A 21,441-nucleotide genomic window follows, 5' to 3' on the forward strand; every position below is an offset into this window, starting at 1 on the left:
GCTATGTGCATCACTGGGGTTTGATTGGAGTTGTGTTGGGAATCAAGGACTGACATTATTCTGTAAATTTAAGATAATTAGGTGCTGATAGAGCAAGGGGTTATGGGAATTGGAGTAATGGTAGGGTTACAGGCTTTGTTTTTGGGATTGCTTTGAAGTTGACTAACTTACTTGCATTTGATGGGTTGTGGTAAGATAGCCAACACTAATTGATAAATTGGTGACATAGAATATAGAAATAAGGAATTGGTTTTAAATTATTCATAATTTTTAATTGATTTTTTAATTGGTTTTTATTTTTAATTAAATGGTTTTTGAATAAAACATTTGATTGAATTTTTTAAGATTCATATTTTAGTTGATTTGATTTTTTTTTTTTTGGGGGGGGAGTTGTTAGGTTATATTAATAATTAGAGGGGGGAAGCCAGAGGCTATACAGTCTAAAATAAAATAATTCACGATAAAGGAATATAAAAGAGTAGTTACAATGGGGAGAAAGGACAGTAAGGCTATATGAGGGTGATTACACCGATTGATATGGTATAAAATGGTAATCCTTTAAGTAAAGTATTGCGAGGTTATCCGGCAAGTGAAACAAAAGTTGCCCTTCATTCTCAAACAAAAACTGATAAAAGATTCCAGCGATAAGATAAACAAAGCTATAGAGATAAGGCTAAGGGAAGTACAGCTTAGGGATGTTTATCCTCAGCTTCCGGTGATCATCCAGGGGGTGATTGTTGCATCAGAGATGAAGATGAATAATAGATAGAGGACAAGCAGAAATGACGATGAAGATGAATCAAAACTCCAGAAGGAAGAAAATGTGATGTCTGGAAGAAAAGAGGGAGGTTAAGGAGGATGGAACTTAAAGAAGATGAGGATGATGAAGATGAGTGATGGAGAAGAGATCATGGGTGGATATGACTCTGTGATCAGAAGGAAGTTGGCAAGAGAGGAAAGAAGAAGGATACTAGAGATTTGATCTCTGATGAAAGCAAAGATGAAGAAAGTGATGAAGATTTGGAGATTAAAGGTGCTTTATGTTCAAGAGGATTTTATCCTACAAGGACTGGCACAGAAGAAATAGAAGGAGATATAGACCGAGGCTTATCAGGCCTGGAGGAAGCGAGGACTTTGGGAGAGGTAAGAGAGCTAGAGGAACAGCTCGAGACGTTGAAGAGACAAGGAGAAAACCTGCTGAGAACATTTTTAATCCCAATAATTGGAGGAGAAGAAGAATACATTGAGGCCAAGATGCTGAAGAAAAGGAAGAAAAGTAAGAAGATGATATTTCGAGGAGAGAACTTAGAATATAAGCTGTTGAAGAATCCTGATATGTCAACAAGAAAGAACAGGACGAAGAAATTCTGAGAAAACTCAATCATACAACTGGTGGAGAAGAGAAGCTTTGGTTATGAAGAATCAGAGTGAACCAAATCAACAATCACTGTTACAGCTTCAACTGAACAATATCAAATGCAATTGTACCAGCCAAGGGGGGTACCAAATGTTCCATATCCACAGCCAGTTTCTGGACAGACACAGAATTACAGAATTGGAGCGGAAGAGGACAAGAAGGCTTAGAAGGAGGAGGAAGATTTCAGCTACACTTCCAGCAACTTTCAGAAGACTGTTATAATTGTGGACAGATTGGGTACTTTACCTGTGAGTGCAACAAGTCAGGAGGAAAAACAGAGAACATTTTTAAGGAAGATACAGGGGCAATTCAAGATCACCTGTTCTCCAGGTGAACCCTAAAGATTCTAGAGTGCCTAGAAGATCCGGAAGGGGGGTGCCAGTTGATAGCATCGATTAGAGAAGAAGAGAAAATAGCTAACAATTGAAGTAAAACCAGAGGACTATGAGAAGTGATGGTGAATAGTGGAAAAACGTATCTGTGTTCAGCCTAAAGAGGTTAAACATATCACTATGTAAAATTGACTAATTAGGATAGGGATTTGAGGTAGTAAAACAGTTAAGTACTCTTAGGGAACCAATGGAGCTCTGCTATAAAAATCAAATAGAAATTAAAATAGACCTACTAATATTAGGACATAAATCTGTTGCAGGGTTGGGAAGAGATGCATTGTTTAAATTTAATTGTACAATAAGATGTACACTAGACGGCTGTCTGGTAGAGGATTTTAAAGAGTCTGGGTTACATTCTTACACCAGGGGATTTCAGGCTAGGCTAAAAGGTGTTTAGACGTTTGCCAAGTCTGTGTGTGAAGAAGTCAAAGGCAGGTGGGGACCTTCCCAATCACATGTTCTAAAAATTTGGTGGTAAAGGGATGTTGTGAATAAATCAGTGGAAAAAGTTTTAAAGGTTAGGAGGAAAAGATTAGATTAAAATAAGTTAGGAGGACTAGGTTGAAGGAACTCTAAGACAGTAAGCTAAGTTTCAAAGTTAGTAGTAAGAGAGAGAACAATGGTGAATGACACTTTAGAGTAGGAAGATCAAGGTAATTGTAGGTGTATTTTTTATAATCAAAAGTTTGAAAGTCAGGGATTAGAGATAGGATTGAGAGTGTGAAAAAGTGACACTAGTGGTGATAGATGGAAGTACAAGCAAAGACAACTTTTCTTTGGAAAACTAGAAGTAACTAAGGACATTAACACTTCAGTCTATTATAACAACAGTGAGAAGCAATTTAACTCTTTCAACATTGATAGTTATTAAAGCCATAAATATATCGCATTTGATTATAAGGGAGTCAATAGCTCCAGTACCAATTTTAGGGGAAAGAATACTTATTAGGGTTAGGATGGGGACGTTCCTCCCATATGGAGAGATAATTATGGAGAAGAAGTATACTTATCCAGTGCAAGCATTAGAATTTGTTCCGGTTAAGAATTATTGGTTAAAAGGCTATGTAATTCATAAAGTAACGCTTATGATGGAAGATTTGAAATCTGTTGAAGTTCCACAGTCATCAAGGGAGTTCAGGAAGAATATGTTACAGTAGTCACTCCAACAGTAGATAATACACAGAGGATAATGGGAACTTTTGCACTAGAAGTAATTAGGGTTGATGCAGCAATTAAGTCAACTACTTTAATGGTAACTTTGGAAGGGATTAATGATACGATGGCAATAGCAAATATAGGAAGTATGACACCGACAACAACTTTTCTGAAATTAAAGGGGGTAGCAAGACGAATACGATTAAAATAGGAGAACAGATAGTAGTAGAGAGAATATAGATTCATCATGGAGGTACAGGATGAGGTCTTTGATTTTAATGACAGACAGGGAGAGGTATCTGATCAGTACCGCTCGTTAGGGAAGAGAGAAACTATATGCATGTGGTTTGATTCTTCTGTTGTGAAAATTAGAGATGGGAAGGTAGGAATCTTTGGTTCCAGCAGCTCATTCTGTAAGATCAGGGAGGAATCTTGAGGGTCCATGTCTGTTGAGAATTCCAGAATCAAACATGTTAGAGACGGTCGTTCGACCTCTATCAAGTATGTGTCAGTATTATGCTTTGTCATGACTGTGGTATCAACAACAGTCAGTAACAGATAAAATAATGTCATTGTCAAAACATTTGTTTAAGCCTAGGTTTAGGTGTTATTGGATTAAGTGAATTAACTTGTGTGAATTTGTTGGATGGTAAAGAAAATCAGGTAACAGCGTAACTGAAGCATTTGAGGTGTAACCATGGAGGGCTAAAAGTTGTTTTTGTTCTAATAAAACATATGAGGTAAGGGGTATGTTTATGGGAATATCAGATTGTGATGATTATATGATAACTTTGGGAATGCATGACCTTAAGGGTAGTAATGAGAAATATGTTAATTTTTATGTACCAGGTAGTAGGAACAACAGGACTTTGATGGTTAAAAGATTAGCTTTTGCCTGACAATGTGACTATGGGGAATTTTAGAGATATTTAGAGGGGTTGTGGTGATAAAGCATATATATTCTTACCCTATGGATAGACAGGATGTTGTTACATGTCAACGTTGAAGCTTCCATATGAGGTTTTTACCATTATAAGAGGGATAGCACCGGACACAGCTAAATCTAGGGTTAAAAGGGTGACATGGCTACATGTCATAGTCTTCAAGCCTATCGTTGAAGGATAAATCTAAGGGAGAAGGGGGGATTTTTTCCATGGTATGGTGTAACATTTGGGAAGATCCTATTGATGATAATAGTTATACTTTGAGTCCAGATAGTTCAGATAGTTATATATGCATTGAAGAATATAAGGGATGCATTTGGGAGATCTGAGAAGACTTGGTTGCAAGATCAGGTAGGCCAGTAGGGGCAGTGATGGGTCAGATTTTAGTTTCAGCTTTGATAACACTGTGTGATGTTTGCAATTTGTTACTGACCTTTGAGAAAGCTATGATATTGAGGTAGGTTGGAGAGTGATGCCTGGAGACAACACTCAGATGCCGGTGTTGACTGTTCCTGATCTGGAGGAAGATGGACAAGTGGAACTGAATGGATAAATATCATTTTTGATGTTTTGATCATTTTTCAATTTTTTTCCAATATTAGTGTGATTTGTAGTATGATTTATGAATCAAAGGGGGGAATGGGTTTATGTGATTCATGCATCATTTATATATCATTTCTATATTCTTAGTTGATATTGATGTTCAATTTGAAAGTGTTGTTTTGGAAAAGATACTGTTTGGTCGTTTCTTTTTCTTTCAGAAGCATTTGGGGGAACATATGGAGATTGAAATACTCAAACAAAGACAATATGAAGGGACAATATGACTGGAGGAGATGAAACAAGGAGGGTGTGGAAAGATTCCGATTCCATCATCAACAATCCATTGGAAGAGGAGACTACAGGGAGATGAAGTGTAGTGGACTACATTCCAGTGTCGGCAATGAAATATAGACATGTGTAATACATAATTGTGTCATATTCTTAGGGATTAATTTTTGTAGAATGATGTTTGATGTTATTGAATACATGTGAGGAACTTAGATGTTTTTGTTTATTTCGGTGATGCTTAGGGACAGAGAAAGTCTAGGCAGGGAGAGGTTCACTGTAGGGTCCAATGGGTTGACCAGCCTTACAATGGATATTTATTGGATAGGATTTTGTTTGCAGGGGCTTACATGTGTATTTAATTGCATCATAGTTTCAAATGCATTTACATGGTTTATGAGGTTATCTGGAGTACCGAGGTGGTTGCCTGGGGCAGAGGGACCGTGAGAGAATTTTACTGTCTTGATTGATGGATGGAAGGTTGCCGGACAGTTTTTCGCTCTTACACTCCATAGAGATTTGTTCATATTTCATAGTAATGTATTCACACTTCATAAACAGTTATTTCATAGAAAGGTATTTACACTCTAGAGAAGAATGTTTTTGGTTTAATGTTAAAGATACTCAATAAGATAAATTGTTACTAGTCATAATCCTATTCTGTTTGTTTTCGAGACGTTTAGTTCGTCTCGAAGGGGGGAATATGTAGTGTATTAAGATTATGTCTTTGTTAAATGTTTTTCATGAAGAAATGGAATGTTGTTTATGTTAGTATCAAGAGGGAATGTTTTTAGTGTAACGCCGCATACAACAGATAGGAAGTGTGTTGTGGACAGGGGAGACTGGTGATTGGCCAGAAGAGGGAGCATCATTGTTTATAAATAGGGGGGAAAACGAAGGAGAGGGCAGAACGAGCAGCCATTCTGAGGCGTCACTCTCCGGGTGTCATGTCACCTGTCACTCATGCGGAAGCTTGTGATCTGAATAAACCTTATGATCAACGTTCAGTTTGAGCAGACTCCTTTTGTTCATCAGCAATAATTGCCACCACTCACTCGATACGACACGTTACAAACGGACTACCTTATATTACCGAATGACCGAAGAGTGTCACCGGTAAAAGCGTTGTTGTTTGGTCTTCGTTTGGTTTTGGAGGGCAGAGGAATATCGCCTTGTCTGTCCGCGCATTGCGGATGATGGCTTGAGCGGGAGGCTACACTTTTTTTTTCTGGTGGAGCTGCGCGCGGTTGCGCTGGCGCAATGTGTATGGTAGGTAGCAGGAGCGAGCCCAATGTATCATGTGACCATGTCCAGACCATGGATTTGTCATTTCCATCTTCTCCTAATGAACAAACTGTTGCTTATCTCTTTCCGCTATTCCAGATTTGCAATTTCGCCACACACAAAACAACTGCTATTGTTATTACTCTGCTTACAAGTAATAAAAAATCTGTCGATGTGCCCTTGAGCAAGGCACTTAACCCTAATTGCTCCTGTAAGTCGCTCTGGATAAGAGCGTCTGCTAAATGACTAATTATTATTATTATAATGTGCCCATACAATCACAACCACAAGATTGTAAATGGAGTACAGTTACAGTAGAATAAAAAGTATATGACTGTACAGCATTTAATATCAGAAATCTACAAGTTAAACTCATTATCTAATATTGAAAGCAAGCCCAAATATATAGTGGATACATACTAGCCTACATTAAGCAAATGCCACTTCTCTAAAGTCTACAAGCCATTAGGTCAATACATAACAATAGTACCAAAGACTAACTGAGGTACAGTGTTGTGCAGAAGAGAGAGACAGAGACAGAGACACAGAGAGAGAGAGAGAGAGAGAGAGAGAGAGAGAGAGAGAGAGAGAGAGAGAGAGAGAGAGAGAGAGAGAGAGAGAGAGAGAGAGAGAGAGAGAGAGAGAGAGAGAGAGAGAGAGAGAGAGAGAGAGAGAGAGAGAGAGAGAGAGAGAGAGAGAGAGAGAGACTATGCACTCTATTGGGCAGCAGGTAGCCTAGTGGTTAAGAGCGTTGGGCCAATGACCTAAAGGTTGCTGGTTCGATTTCCCGAGCCGGCAAGGTGGGAAAATATGCCGTTCTGCCCTTGAGCAAGGCAGTTAACCCCCAACAACAACTGCTCCCTGGGCGCCATGGACGTCGATTAAGGCAGCCCCCCGCACCTCTCTTGGGTTAAATGCGGAAGACACATTTCGGTTGAATGCATTCAGCTGTGCAACTGACTAGGTATCCCCTTTCCCTATTGACCTCCTTATCCCTACATAAGCAGAAACTCAAACTATAGCTGAATAAAACGAAAACAAATCGCAGGGCATGCAAATGGGAGATTTGCTTACCGAGAATTTGATACTGCCAGAGGTAGACTGAGACGGAAGAGCAAAGGAGCACCTGGTCAGTGCTGATAGGTGAAACACATCACACAAAGGCTGTGAAAATGCACACCAGAAATAGCCTGCTTACATCTGATAGCAGCAATGAGCAGGCTGAATAAACATAGCCTACATACACATCATCAAGTCTTTCATCCTATTTCCTTGTGGGGTATAGGGCAGGAGTTTATTTGATTTTACCTTGTTCCGTTTCCAGGCTTTTGCTTGCTGGAGTATATTATGGGGAATACATCTGCAATATACTGCTAATAATGTTAAACTTTATTGAAAAATGCTTTTGGAAATAGTAGTATAGATCATGTTCTTGCCTTTGACAGTTTATCAGATGAGTTTTTCCTGGTCAGGTCCTGCATGACAGGCTGTGTTTGCACAGGCAGTCCAATTATGATCGTTTGCCCAATTCTTGGAAAAAGAGCTGATCTGATTGGTCAAAATACCAATTAGTGGAAAAGATCAGAATTGGGCTGCCTGTGTAAACGCAGCCATAAACCTTGTTTTGACCTCCATAATCTCTGCAACCCAGAACCAAATCTTGCGTGAGTGCCGGGCCAGCTACTCGATTAGGTTCCGGTAGGGAGAGGTTAAGATATTGGACTAGTGCGAGCGAGTGGTGAAAGCAGGATGGACTTTGGTAGCCGTCATAAGAGACTATGACCTCCACAACCCTGAAGCTATTACATTTGAATGATCTAAACTGTCAAAGGCAAGAATATGATCTATTCTTTTTTGTAGATTTCCAGAAGTATTTTTCCCTCTCGATTAACATTATTAGCAGTATATTGCAGATGTATTCCCTCAGAAACACAAATTGAGAAAACACTCAAATGTAACTCTTATTTTGTCAATACCAATACAGTTAAGAGTGTTAAAGCCTAGATTAACTATAATGACTGGCATAGTGAACTCATAATGACTGAAACAGTGAACTCATAATATTGATGCAGTACACACATCAATTTGCACTTAATCATTTGTAGTCTACAGTAGGCCTGTTAAAAACAAAAAAAGAGGTTCAAAATAGATGCAAGTACATGTTTATTGAATGAAATAGGTCCGGGCCGGGCTATGGGAGGAATCATCATGTTTTTTTTTTTTTTTTTTGGGGGGGGGGGTTATTGTCATGCCAGTTTCATCATCAGCCACGTCGTCTTGGTCCGCTTCCTTGGCCCTTTCAGCCAAGAGCTCCTTGGTGAGGGTGATGTCACTACTACCTCCTGGCTCCAAAATGGCCGTCAGAGCTCCAATCTTCAGCATGGTCATCTATGACGTGTGCGATGGTGTCCGCCATGCAACAGATGGCTCCCTCGCCACAATAGCGTGGGGGTATGGTTGGAATCATCAAATGGGTTGTGAGTAGGGGGGTTTGTCTCCCTCTTCTGTTGACTCTGGGTTTGTGGAGAGGAGGCAAGTGCACTGAAGTGCTCTAAGTGGGTATACCCACACAACTACTTTTTGCCGCTTCTCTTTTTGCAGGGGAAGCAAAATAGTTTTGCCAGGGCAGCTGTAATCCTCAGGAGGAGAGATCGTTTTTTCCCCGGCTCATCAGCCACGGTATCTGAATAGGTGACAGAGAACATGGCATGACATCATTAGGACAAACCGTAAAAAAAACTTTTGCAATGGAAAACAAAAACACCTTTTTTTTTGTTCAAGGAAGTTCCTCCCTGTTACTTCCATTTAATGAATAAGACCCTGATAACTTCATCATAGTCTCTTCCCCTAACATTACAATGTGGTGAAATAATATAATTTTGTTGAAGACAAATAGACATGTGGACTGACAGAAGGGAGGACTTACCATCAGTGCCAAGGGGAGACACCTTGTTCTTCTTCAGGGTCTTCTTGCGACCTCGCTTCCCTTCTCCTGACTTCCTCACTCCTTCCTTCACAGCCTCATCCTTCACTGTCTTCTTAGTAGAGAGAGAAACAAATATGAGTTGGTGCCTCACAATCAAACAGCCCCTATAACTAAACAACATACTGGTTAATGATAGACTCCTTACCTGTGTGGAGGTGCTGTCCACAAGGTCTGCGGAGAGGGAGCTGCTGCTGGCCTTCTCCAAGCTAGCAGAGTCACATTTCTTGTTGTCGTCGATCGCAGCCACCTCCTCTTGGTCCTCTTCTAGGGTTTCCCCCTGGGCCAAGAGTTCCTCTGTGAGGGTGATGTCACTCTTTGAGGAGCTTGAGGAGGAGCGTGACCTCCCACTACCAAGGCTCCTCCTCGCTCCAAAATGGCCGTCAGAACTCCAGTCCTGGGCGTAGTCGCCAATGACGTGCGCGATGGTATCTGCCCTGCAGTACTCGATGAGGATCTCACCCGGAAGGATGGGGGGGAATCTTCCCCAGGAGGCCCTGCCTGGCCTCAGTAGGGGTCAGGGAGCTGGTACTCACCTCAGAGACATCAGCTCCCCCGACCTCTTCTTCCAAGGTCCAAGGTCTTCCAAGGACTGCGTTTACGTCATAGGGCGGCAGGTAGCTTTGTGGTAAGAGCGTTGTGCCAGTAACCGAAAGGTCGCTGGTTCTAATCCCCAAGCTGACTAGGTGAAAAATCTGTCGATGTGCCCTTGAGCAAGGCACTTAACCCTAATTGCTCCTGTAAGTCGCTCTGGATAAGAGCGTCTGCTAAATGACCAATTTATTTTATTTATTTATACACGATTATGTCAACTACAACAGCGCACAGCGACCACGCCGAGAGATTAATACATGTTCTGATCACATTCGAAATCTCTAAAAAGTTTAAAATGTAATGTAACCCAATTCACTTCGATTCAGTGGGGTTTTATGTATCAATGTTGCCCTCTGGTTGCAAGAACTGAAAGAGCCATGAATCGAAGCGTGGAGCCGGTGGTCATCATCAGTCTGCACTCCGCACACTCACTTCTAGACTTTTGTTAGAGTTAGTTAGTATAACTCTATTCATATAGCTACTGGGGATACTAATATTGACAAATCAAAGCATATATTTTTTCATACCAGTGTTGTCAAACAAACGATAATATTTGGCTTGACAATGACAATGGTGTAAGATATATGGTCATTTTTTAAACATTTTGCAATCATTTATTTATTAGTCTTCCTAGGCAGAAGGGTTGTCTATCTCCAATTATGTATATAAATAAGCCCACATAATTGTCAAGAGGTTTTGTGCATGTTTCGGCCAGCAGAGGGGTCCGCTCGCTCTAGTGGTTGCTTCTCACGCTCTCGTAGTAGTAGTTCTCGCGCTAGGCTAGCCTGCAGACAGACTAAATCAGTTGAGACGGGACCGAGCGTCAGATATAGACGCCAAGGGAAAGAGGAGACGGAGAGAGGTTGAGAACCGTACTTGTCAAGTCCTGGACTGACCGTGGGACCGGAACGTCCATGGCGCTGCACATGAGCTCTTCACAAGCATTCAGAGGATTGGGGAAAGTGGGGTAGGTGTCGCTTAGTTAGCTAATAGCTAACTATCCTCAATTCATGAAAATACTGGCTCAGAAAGTTGTAACTTGTAAAGTGTTCAATTAATACACAACACACAAGAAACCCGTGTCTTATAGTGCAGTTGCTAGCTAGCTGACAAGCTAAAGCTAGCTAGCTAATGAAGGATTTCGAGGAGGTGTCAACCTAAGCAAACTCACCATAAAGCCAGGTCACACAGGAAGAAAGCATGGAACGGGGGGAGACGAAAAATAATGCTGAATCATCACCAGACACAGGTGACTTTCTGTCAAAATGCATAGGTAGCTTAATAATTATGTAGACGAAAAACGTGCTAACTCTGCTAGTCAAACTCAAATCAGCAAATTATTTCCCGCAATTTCTCAGAAAATGTGGAGCATTTAGAGGATCGTGCTTTGGCGCCCTCATGTGGCGATCAAAGGGACAGCACAGGGGATGCGGCTTGGAAGTCCACGTCCTCAAGCCATGACATCAACATGATGGATCAGAAGCTCAGACCCATTGAACAGCAACTCCAGTACCTGCTGAATAAGGCGGATGAGTTTCAGGCACATATTTTATACAGGTAACGTTAGAGTCAGTTAGGAAAGTTGTTAATGTAGTCTAAGATAATGATAGGTAAAGGTTAGGTGAGTCAATGATTAGTGCACCTAAACTATACAATTGCATCTAGTGGTGTTTCAAGTTATTGTTTATTATTTATCAAAAGGATTAAAGTAATACATAATGAATCCCTGTCCTGTGACATAACCATGTGTGTGTGTTGTCTGCAGACGTGACAATCTGCAAAAGGAAAACTTTGCTCGTGTGGTGCCTACTTTCCTGCGGACCTGTCAGCCCTACTTCACTTACCTGGAGTCGACCGCTCGCAGCTCCCTGCCCCAGCGCACGCCTCTGCCCGTGTACATCCGCTCACGAGTAAGAGCCTTTCGAAACACAATCCTACTCACCTGAATCCGGGTAGGACAAAACTGTCCCTCTTTATTGACAAGTGTTGCTGAATCGCCTCTTTATCCTCAATTCATGCACCTTGGTTGGAAAGTGAGGTAGCGGCAGTGATCCCTTCCCTTTGCACTGTTTATTGATATTAAATGTATTCTACACTTCACACAAACATAAATGTCTCTGTGAATCAACTCTGGTCAAGAATAAAGGCTTATGAGAGGTTTGAGAAATAATAGAGAAAAATCAAGAGATGCTGTAAACTGAGAGTGGTGTGTATTGAGTAATTGTGTGTATTTGTCTGTCTGTCTGTATTTATGTGTTTGTCCATCTCTCCAGTTGTTAGACTTCTCCCAGCAGCTGTGTGCGAGGCTGGAGCAGCTGGTCTTGACCTACGCCTCCTTTGACTTTCTCTCTCTGGAGGAGGCTGAGCCGGCCAGGTGCTGTGCTTACCAGAAGAGGCTGGTGGGAGGAGCTATAGGACGGCCTCATTGTAATGTCTGGAGTAGAGTAAATGGAATGGAGTCAAACATGTGGTTTTCATATGTTTGATGTGTTTGATACCATTTAATTTATTCAATTCCAGCCATTACAATGAGCCCGTCCTCATAGCACCTCCCACCAGCCACCTCTGGTACTTACACCATAACATCTGAAGGCAGTGAGCCACTAAACACACACATAGGCACATACAGACGCATAGCGCCGCTGTCGGGTGAAAACCTCATCTCCAAAACAGACACTTTTCAGGAAATTGAAAAAAACTCCCATATTAGACTATTTTTAACGAACTTACAATTTCGAAATTTCAGAAGCTATTTTGAATATATTTTCTTGGTCCTAGAGTTATGAAATGTTCAGAGTACACTGAGGAAACTTAGTGCTTTCAACACAAAATTTGAGTTACAAGGTTTTCATCAGACAGCGACGATATGTACCAACACTACTTGAATACCTGTATTTAGATCCACAAATGGAACATTCTGGAGTATAAGCCAAATATTTTAGAGGACAGCTGCTTGGACTTGTCAATCCTTATTCTCATTCGTCTGACATTCATTCCACAATCCTTCATCTAGCCATTTATGTATCTATCATTCTCCCCTCTCTCCATTCCAGTATCTCCCATTTCTACATAGGCAAGTGTCAGATAGACAGTGTGAGGCTGTCCATATACCGGTACTGTTGTCCAGCCCCGTACCTGGCTGGGGTCGACACTGGCCTGTACAAACGCATGCGCTGGAATGTGGAGAGACCCAGAGAGAGCCTACAGCAGGAAACTGATGGCGAGATGGAGGGAGAGACAGAGAAGGACAAGCCAGTGGCAGGGAAAGAGAGAGCTACCAAGACAGATTAGTGAGTGAGAGCGAGAGAGAGGGGGAGGTAGAGAAAGGGTTAAAGTAAGGCATAACATGTCAATAAACAATAATTGTAGTACAATATTAGTGCCAAGAATACTTTGGGACTCTTTTGAACTGAGATGTTGGATGACAATGTACATTTTGGAATTCAGGCCTAAGAACAGTTGATCAGATGGCATCTCACTGCCTGTGTCTGTGTCTGTATTTGTGTGTGACTGTGTGTGTTTCTCGAGCAGCTACTTCCTGTGCTACGAGGACGTCCCTGAGGAGCCTGCTGAGGGGGGCGATGGAGAGGGTAAAGGGGAGACGGTTGCTATAGGCAACGTGGTCAGGATGTGGTCAATCGGTCAGTGGGTCCAAACGCAGCCTGAACCTGTGACAGACGACATCTACGAATGGTACAAAGTCACACTCAGATCGCTACACAACACTCTTTCATCTTTGACTTGTTTAAATATGATTTTTTTTGCACAAACTCTACTTAAGACTAAGTACCTTACAAGTACCATGTTAATATAGCTCACACTGTGTGTGCCTGGTGCGTGTGTGTTTGTGCGTCTCTGTGTGTGTGTGTGTGTGTTCCAGGGTGCTGTGCTGGCTTCCACAGGCTCAGTACCACAGGCTTTTGTGTCTGGGAGGAGAGGAGCCCACTGCCTGCAGTGCTACTGACTGTCTACTGGGGGCGTTGTTCTCTCAACAGAGCCCAGTGGAAAGCCCCAGTCCTGAAACAACATAAAGAGACAAGCCACTGTTCTAGAACTATCTTTGACCATAACATGTTCCCATTGATTAAAGGATTTAACATTACTTATTGTTAGTTTTACATTGTGTTATGTTCGGCTAATGTTTCCAAATCTAAGTAACTATTGGGAAGGACATTAAGGACTGAACACTGAAATAGCTCTGGTTCCAACTAGCCAGTCATCCATGACAAATGTTTTTCTTATGGTTCCTTACATATTGTATAAAAATAAATATAATTTCTAAAGATAGCAAGTTTTATTACCAATTCCTTACCAGCTAGTGATACATTTGAACTGTATCTGATGTACAGTGGGGAAAAAAAGTATTTAGTCAGCCACCAATTGTGCAAGTTCTCCCACTTAAAAAGATGAGAGAGGCCTGTAATTTTCATCATAGGTACAGGTCAACTATGACAGACAAATTGAGAAAAAAAAAATCAGAAAATCCCATTGTAGGATTTTTAATGAATTTATTTGCAAATTATGGTGGAAAATAAGTATTTGGTCACCTACAAACAAGCAAGATTTCTGGCTCTTACAGACCTGTAACTTCTTCTTTAAGAGGCTCCTCTGTCCTCCACTCGTTACCTGTATTAATGGCACCTGTTTGAACTTGTTATCAGTATAAAAGACACCTGTCCACAACCTCAAACAGTCACACTCCAAACTTCACAATGGCCAAGACCAAAGAGCTGTCAAAGGACACCAAAAACAAAATTGTAGACCTGCACCAGGCTGGGAAGACTGAATCTGCAATAGGTAAGCAGCTTGGTTTGAAGAAATCAACTGTGGGAGCAATTATTAGGAAATGGAAGACATACAAGACCACTGATAATCTCCCTCGATCTGGGGCTCCACGCAAGATCTCACCCCGTGGGGTCAAAATGATCACAAGAATGGTGAGCAAAAATCCCAGAACCACACGGGGGGACCTAGTGAATGACCTGCAGAGAGCTGGGACCAAAGTAACAAAGCCAACCATCAGTAACACACTACGCCGCCAGGGACTCAAATCCTGCAGTGCGAGACGTGTCCCCCTGCTTAAGCCAGTACATGTCCAGGCCCGTCTGAAGTGCATTTGGATGATCCAGAAGAGGATTGGGAGAATGTCATATGGTCAGATGAAACCAAAATATCACTTTTTGGTAAAAACTCAACTCGTCATGTTTGGAGGACAAAGAATGCTGAGTTGCATCCAAAGAACACCATACCTACTGTGAAGCATGGGGTTGGAAACATCATGCTTTGGGGCTGTTTTTCTGCAAAGGGACCAGGACGACTGATCCGTGTAAAGGAAAGAATGAATGGGGCCATGTATCGTGAGATTTTGAATGAAAACCTCCTTCCATCAGCAAGGGCATTGAAGATGAAACGTGGCTGGGTCTTTCAGCATGACAATGATCCCAAACACACCGCCCGGGCAACGAAGGAGTGGCTTCGTAAGAAGCATTTCAAGGTCCTGGAGTGGCCTAGCCAGTCTCCAGATCTCAACCCCATAGAAAATCTTTGGAGGGAGTTGAAAGTCTGTGCTGCCCAGCGACAGCCCCAAAACATCACTGCTCTAGAGGAGATCTGCATGGAGGAATGGGCCAAAATACCAGCAACAGTGTGTGAAAACCTTGTGAAGACTTACAGAAAACGTTTGACCTGTGTCATTGCCAACAAAGGGTATATAACAAAGTATTGAGAAACTTTTGTTATTGACCAAATACTTATTTTCCACCATCATATGCCAATAAATTCATTAAAAATCCTACAATGTGATTTTCTGGATTTTTTTTCCTCATTTTGTCTGTCATAGTTGACGTGTACCTATGATGAAAATTACAGGCCTCTCTCATCTTTTTAAGTGGGAGAACTTGCACAATTGGTGGCTGACTAAATACTTTTTTTCCCCACTGTATGTTCATATTCAAGGTTATATTGAGCACGTATGTATGTTACTGTATTGTGTGGTTGTTGGAAATCATTTTGTATGATGTTAAGAATAAAATTATTGACCTGTCATTCATTTGTATGGGAGTGTTATTTTATGAAAGAAAACAATTTATTGAAAATAAATCATTGTGTTTCAGAGAACAAAAAATAATTGAATATTTTCAAAACATGGGGTCTCAGTACTGTACTTAAATTGTAAATTATTTGTTTGTAAACAATGGAGTAATTAAACATTACATTTTTCCATATGGTAAAGATAGAGTTAAGATTTTTTCTTTATTGATAATATTTCACGTTTGCAGCGCAAAATAGCCTACTGTGACATCTAGGCAGTTCAGAATGAAAAGCGTTCTGTTTCAGAATACTTTCTAGCGCTGTCCTTGCCGCAGTTATTTTTAGTTCACTTGTACCATCTAGTGGTGATCACAATGTCTTATGTTTGCTAAAGTTCTATATTTGAGCATTCTATAGTTCTATTTTTATACACATACATTCTGAATTCAGACTGCTATAATACACTACTTGGTTACATTGCTCGATTGTTTAGTTCTTATTTAGGATTTACAGAAGTTTTCTAGCACAGTTTAGCAGTTTTTAGTTGAGTTTTCTGTAAATAAATCTTTTCTAGCTGTTATACTGGTCTCTTGGTGATACCTTGGAGCAAATATGGATGACTCTACATCCATCCAAGGGTCTTCTTGGGTCGATTGTTACCTTGATGAGCAGGTATTTAATTAATTAATTTTCCATTAATTATTCAATAGCTCTCATGTGTATAAGCATCTATTTTGATGTTCTCCTTTAGTTTTTAATACATTTTGGACTGACCACATCCATGATAAATCTGTGATATCCTGAACAAAATGACATTGTCAAGGCCATAAAATAAAATGTCCTGTGTGATACCACTGCTAATATTAAACTCCTACTGTGCGTACAGATGTTGAAGGTGAAGGGTCGCCAGAGACTCCATGAGATCGAGCAGGAAGTTCATAGAGAGCTGAGCGTGACACTAAGCCAATGTCACCAGTCCCCAGGAGAGGTATATTCATACTTTTCCATTCCCTAAACTATAGTACACCATTGCTACCATCCACATAGACTGTTTATTTACCTGTTATTGCACCTTAAGTTCACAAAGGAACAGTATGAACAAATGTCTTCCTCTCTTCCGTCTGAAGGTAGCCATGGAGGGGCAGCAGCTCCTGACTGACAAGGCCAAGCCATGGGTTACTTCCCATGAGCATCTTGGTTCTGCAGCTCTGATGAATGGCGACACAGCAGGTATGCTCTCAGAGAAACAGGCCCAACCTGAGATCAGGTCAGATGAGATGCTCCAGGTGGAGTTCCTCAGCCAGACCCAGGTGGAGATTCCACAGGAGGTCAGGGAGGTCATGGACAGCCTGCTGGACAAGGTGGCGGATGGAGAAGCCCAGGAGAAGAAGGCTGAGGTCTTCAAGGCAAACCTGATCCCCTATCACTCCTCATCCTCAACAGTCAATGTCATGAAGGTCCTGGAGAGCCAGGTAGACAAGGTATGATTGGATCCTTTATTTGTGCATTTGTTGTATACTACACTCTTAGAAAAAAGGGTTCCAAAGGGGTTCTTCGGCTGTCCCCATAGGATAACCCTTTTTGGTTCCACGTAGAACCCTTTTTGGTTCCAGGTAGAAAGAACCCTTTTGGGTTCGATGTAGAACCCTCTGTAGAAAGGGTTCTACATGGAACCGAAAAGGTATTCTACCTGGAACCAAAAGGGTTCTACCTGCAACCAAAAAGGGTTCTTCAAAGGGTTCTCCTATGGGGACAGCTGAAGAACCCTTTAAAGTTCTAGATAGCACATTTTTTTCTCAGTGTAGTACTATACCTGTACATGTAATAAGAAATACTCTACAAGACATGTGATAGGCAGTAAAGACACCAGAGGTGTACATAGAACTAACATTACAATGCCTCTCTTTCTCTTCCATGTGAAGGAGAAGAAGGTTGAGGTCCTTGACCTTAGCACCTGTCCCATACTCCAAACGGCCCTTACAGACATTGAGACCACGATGAAGACTGCATACAAGACCATGCCAAAGCAGATTGTGGTACTTGGTTCTACCATTAAGCATATCATCACCCAGGTGCTTCTTCAAGTAGATCCCCAAGCCTTTCAGGAGGGAGTCTATTTGGAGACACCTGTTATCATCAACAACACCAAAGCTCTTCTGTGGTCTATTCCCTGGGTTCAAGTAACTGAGGATGAGGAGATGTCTAACACTCAGCAGTCCATTGATGCTTATGAGGTGGCCAAGACTGTTATCAACAACCTGGAGGAGGTGCTAGGCCCAAAACCTGTGTTGGCGAGAGCACTGGGAATCAGGTCACACATCTTGACAAGGTACATTGTTCATCTCGTAGGTCTATGCATTTCTAAGACAGTGCCTGATGTTTATGCTGCCAACGAAGAGGAGAGACATATTAGTCAGGATATGGTGAACATCTGTCCTCTACCTGCTAGATTGATCATTAGCGGAGAACTATTCAATGACTTCGTAGTGAAGTTTATTCTAAAACTTCATCCAATGAACGGACACGGTACTAAACAGCTTGACCAACAGGCTCTGCTCTTACTGGTTGTTAAAATGGCCTCAGTAGCTTTTAACATCTTCAGGAAGATTCCAGGTATTTCTGTGGATGAAAAGCTGTGCCCCCCCTTCTGCAACATGAGGCAGACAGTGTTACACATGCAGAGTGCCATGATACATCAGTTTGGCACAACAATCAAGATAAAAAACTGGTTTCCATGAAGGACCCGGTGATCATCTCCACCATCCCCAGTGCTATCTGTGAGGGGATCCTAATGGTGTACAAGGGCATTAGTGACACCTATCCGCTTCAAGTCCTCGGCCCACAGCGTCCAATTGCCAGGAGCTGCGAAGAGGCAATGGAGAGCAAGCTCTTTGCAGTAGCCCTACCCGAGGACCTTAGGAAGACCATCTACAATCACTACGGGTCCCAGGTCGGGAAACTGGCACTGTTCCAGAAGGCTTTCCCTTTGAATGACCACATCAAGTTGGACTACATCCACCCTGTTTCTCTGCCTCGTTCCTCCAACAAAGATGCAGTCTGGATCGACCCCAAATACTTTGTCGGGGACGACGATGAGGAGGTTGTAACATCAAGCAACACAGTCCCCGTTAATCCTCTTGCTCTCGACGTCAGTCAGGCTGCCTTTTTGAAGCAGTTCCCACAGACTGATGTTTTCGAGTCAACCACAAAGGACTGTGGAAAGCCTGTGCATGACCAGCCTCCGAAGGAGGCAGAGAGGAACAAACCAAAGGTGACAAACCTTGATATTGTTCCTGTTAGTCTTGTCAGGAAAGTCTTTGACTCTGTCTTCCCAGATTCATGCACAATCAAGCAGCAGTACGGTTCATGGGAAGACGTCCCACTTTGCAATGATATGGTAGAGCACATAGATATCCAGGTTCAGAAAGAGGCACTGAAATACCAAAACCAAAGACTGTTCTTACGCACTCTGAAGAAGCTCAACGATGAGCCAGACAAGATGGCCACATTCTTAGAAGACGTCTCACTCTCTATCAGGAGCAAGTACTTCAGGACTTTCCATGAGTGGCCATTGGTTAAAGCCCAGCTATACCCAGACATACGGTCTCTGCTGGTCTGCGATATCATGGTCCGAGAGATCATGGCTCAACTGAGGCCTACCTTGACCTTCGCCAAGGACACCAACAAGGGTGATGACCGGCCATACTGCATCAACATCCCGGTCAAGAGAGAGACCAGCTCTCCAGATAATACAGGTAGAACACTGTTACTGTTGGTGTGCTACATTCAGAATCAGGCCTAGTCTCTTGTAAATTACTTGTATTCCACAATGTTCTTTCATTCACAACTTCACAACAATATCCGATGTAGAGTAAACAGCTACATGTAACAGTCAGCTAACCAGTTGGACAATAACAACTTGAACTCTTCACTTCCGTTCAAATGTCCTATCTTGTCCTATCACCATTTTCCCTAGACAAGACCAAGCTGGAGCTTTGCATTGAGAAAGCCAGTGCTGACAGAATGAAGGAACTCCTCCTTGAGAATGTAAGCTACACTGTATTCTGTGTTGTCTCATTGATAATATCAGTCAATTTGAATGTTGTCTGTCCTGTACTGAGCTGCAGCTTCATCTTTGCCAGGTTGCTGATGCTGATGGCTTCCTGCGGTTTGTTTCCACCACAGGAGGCTGCTGAGGGGAGGGCGGCTAATAACAATATCTGGAATGGAGTCACTGGAATGGTATCAAACACATGGAAACCATGTGTTTGATGTGTTCGATACCATTCCATTGATTCCGTTCCAGCCATTACTATGAGCCCGTCCTCCCCAATTAAGGTGCCTGTAGTTTCGACTCACCAACTCTGTTTGTTCACAGGAACCCGAACCCTTCTGGATGAAGGGATGGATGGCAATGATGGAGGAGGAAAGTAATAAAAAGGAGAAGGAGAAGGAGAAGTGTTGCGGCTGGTTCTGGGGTTTGTTTGGCCGAAAGAAAAAAACAGGAATTGTGGATGGAGGTTTGTCGCAGGCGCGGATACTAGAAATGACATCCACACAAACCGAATGTATGGACGCACACACATTTACACGGAGACAGATATAACAACGAAGCCTACCGCAGATCCCAAACAGACAACATGTAATAGCATGTCTTATTTTCCATTTTGGGCTACAGGATGTGTATTTACATCTTACCAGAGGCTATAGTTTATTTTTATGTATTTTGTATGACTTTTATATTCTAAAGACATGACTTTTGTGACTTTTCTTACTTTTACATGATATAAACAAATATTCCATATAGAGAAGCCTGATGCTCAATGTAACCAATAACCATCCATTTTATTGTTCTATGGTGTAGCCTGAAAATCTGTGTTTTAATATGTGGTTTTGATTAGATAAACACATTTATTTTGCTGAAAATACATTATGTTTTGAATTTTGGGCTTCTGCGATAATGTAGACAGTAGACTATTCAAATTAATTGGTTAATTAACAACAATTAACATTTGGTGAATAAATACGCTTTAAATAAAAATGCTTCCATGAAGTCTAGTTATCTGAAACTGATCATTTACAAGAATAAATGGTACAAAGAGTAGAATATGAAATGCTGTAGCTGCTAGATCTAGTTGGACCCCTGGACATTTCTAACACTTCTTGACAATCTTGCTCAGAAACGCAGCAAGACCATAGCTGTAATGTAAGGCATGCGTTTGGAAAGGAGAGCTCACCTCTACATAGTCTACATGATATGACCAAGATGTACCATAGTGGGGCAGCATGTGATTATAACTTTGCAGCCAAAGTGCATAAGTGATGATGACGGAACTCTGTCAATCATAACCATGCTAACCATGCTTTTCTTATTATTTATTTAAAAACAATATAACACTTTGTACAAACATATTACTTGTAAATTATACTGCATATCTGTTATGTAGTCTATAAAACGTATCAGGTCTGAGGTTTTTAGGAGTACATTCATGATGTGATTCCAAGGAATGAAGGGAATTATTAACCTGGACTAGGTCTTTGTAAGTCCAGGTACCAGTCTAGCTAACATTCCACCCCTTGCCACTCCTGTCAAAGGCATGGTACCCAGGCTAGGTCTTTGTACCTTCTTACATATAAATACAATTACAATAAAATAACATACAGTATTACATATAAGACTAACATTCTTGTACTTTGCACATTGACATTCTTAAGTCTCCAAATAAGGAACAAACTGTAAAACAACACAGGTACAGGAGGGTTGTAGTGTGGAAGTAAAAATGGGTTTCATTTAGGAGATAAAAACAACACAAA

General features: G+C 41.5%; 1 protein-coding gene across 1 annotated transcript; it reads left to right on the plus strand.

Moving 5' to 3' along the window:
* Positions 1 to 10,797: 10,797 nt before the first annotated feature.
* Positions 10,798 to 13,628, plus strand: LOC311130221 (UPF0575 protein C19orf67 homolog; the record flags this gene model as incomplete). The annotated part of the gene is made up of 7 exons (XM_084162918.1): positions 10,798 to 10,846; positions 10,956 to 11,154; positions 11,363 to 11,507; positions 11,871 to 11,971; positions 12,651 to 12,887; positions 13,126 to 13,290; positions 13,478 to 13,628. The coding sequence occupies 7 exons, from the start codon at positions 10,798 to 10,800 to the stop codon at positions 13,626 to 13,628; spliced, it is 1,047 nt and encodes a 348-aa protein (XP_084019044.1).
* Between the last annotated feature and the right edge of the window lie 7,813 nt (positions 13,629 to 21,441).

The sequence above is a fragment of the Coregonus lavaretus genome (genome assembly GCF_964263955.1).
Source record: "Coregonus lavaretus genome assembly, chromosome: 6".
Lineage (NCBI taxonomy): Eukaryota > Metazoa > Chordata > Actinopteri > Salmoniformes > Salmonidae > Coregonus > Coregonus lavaretus.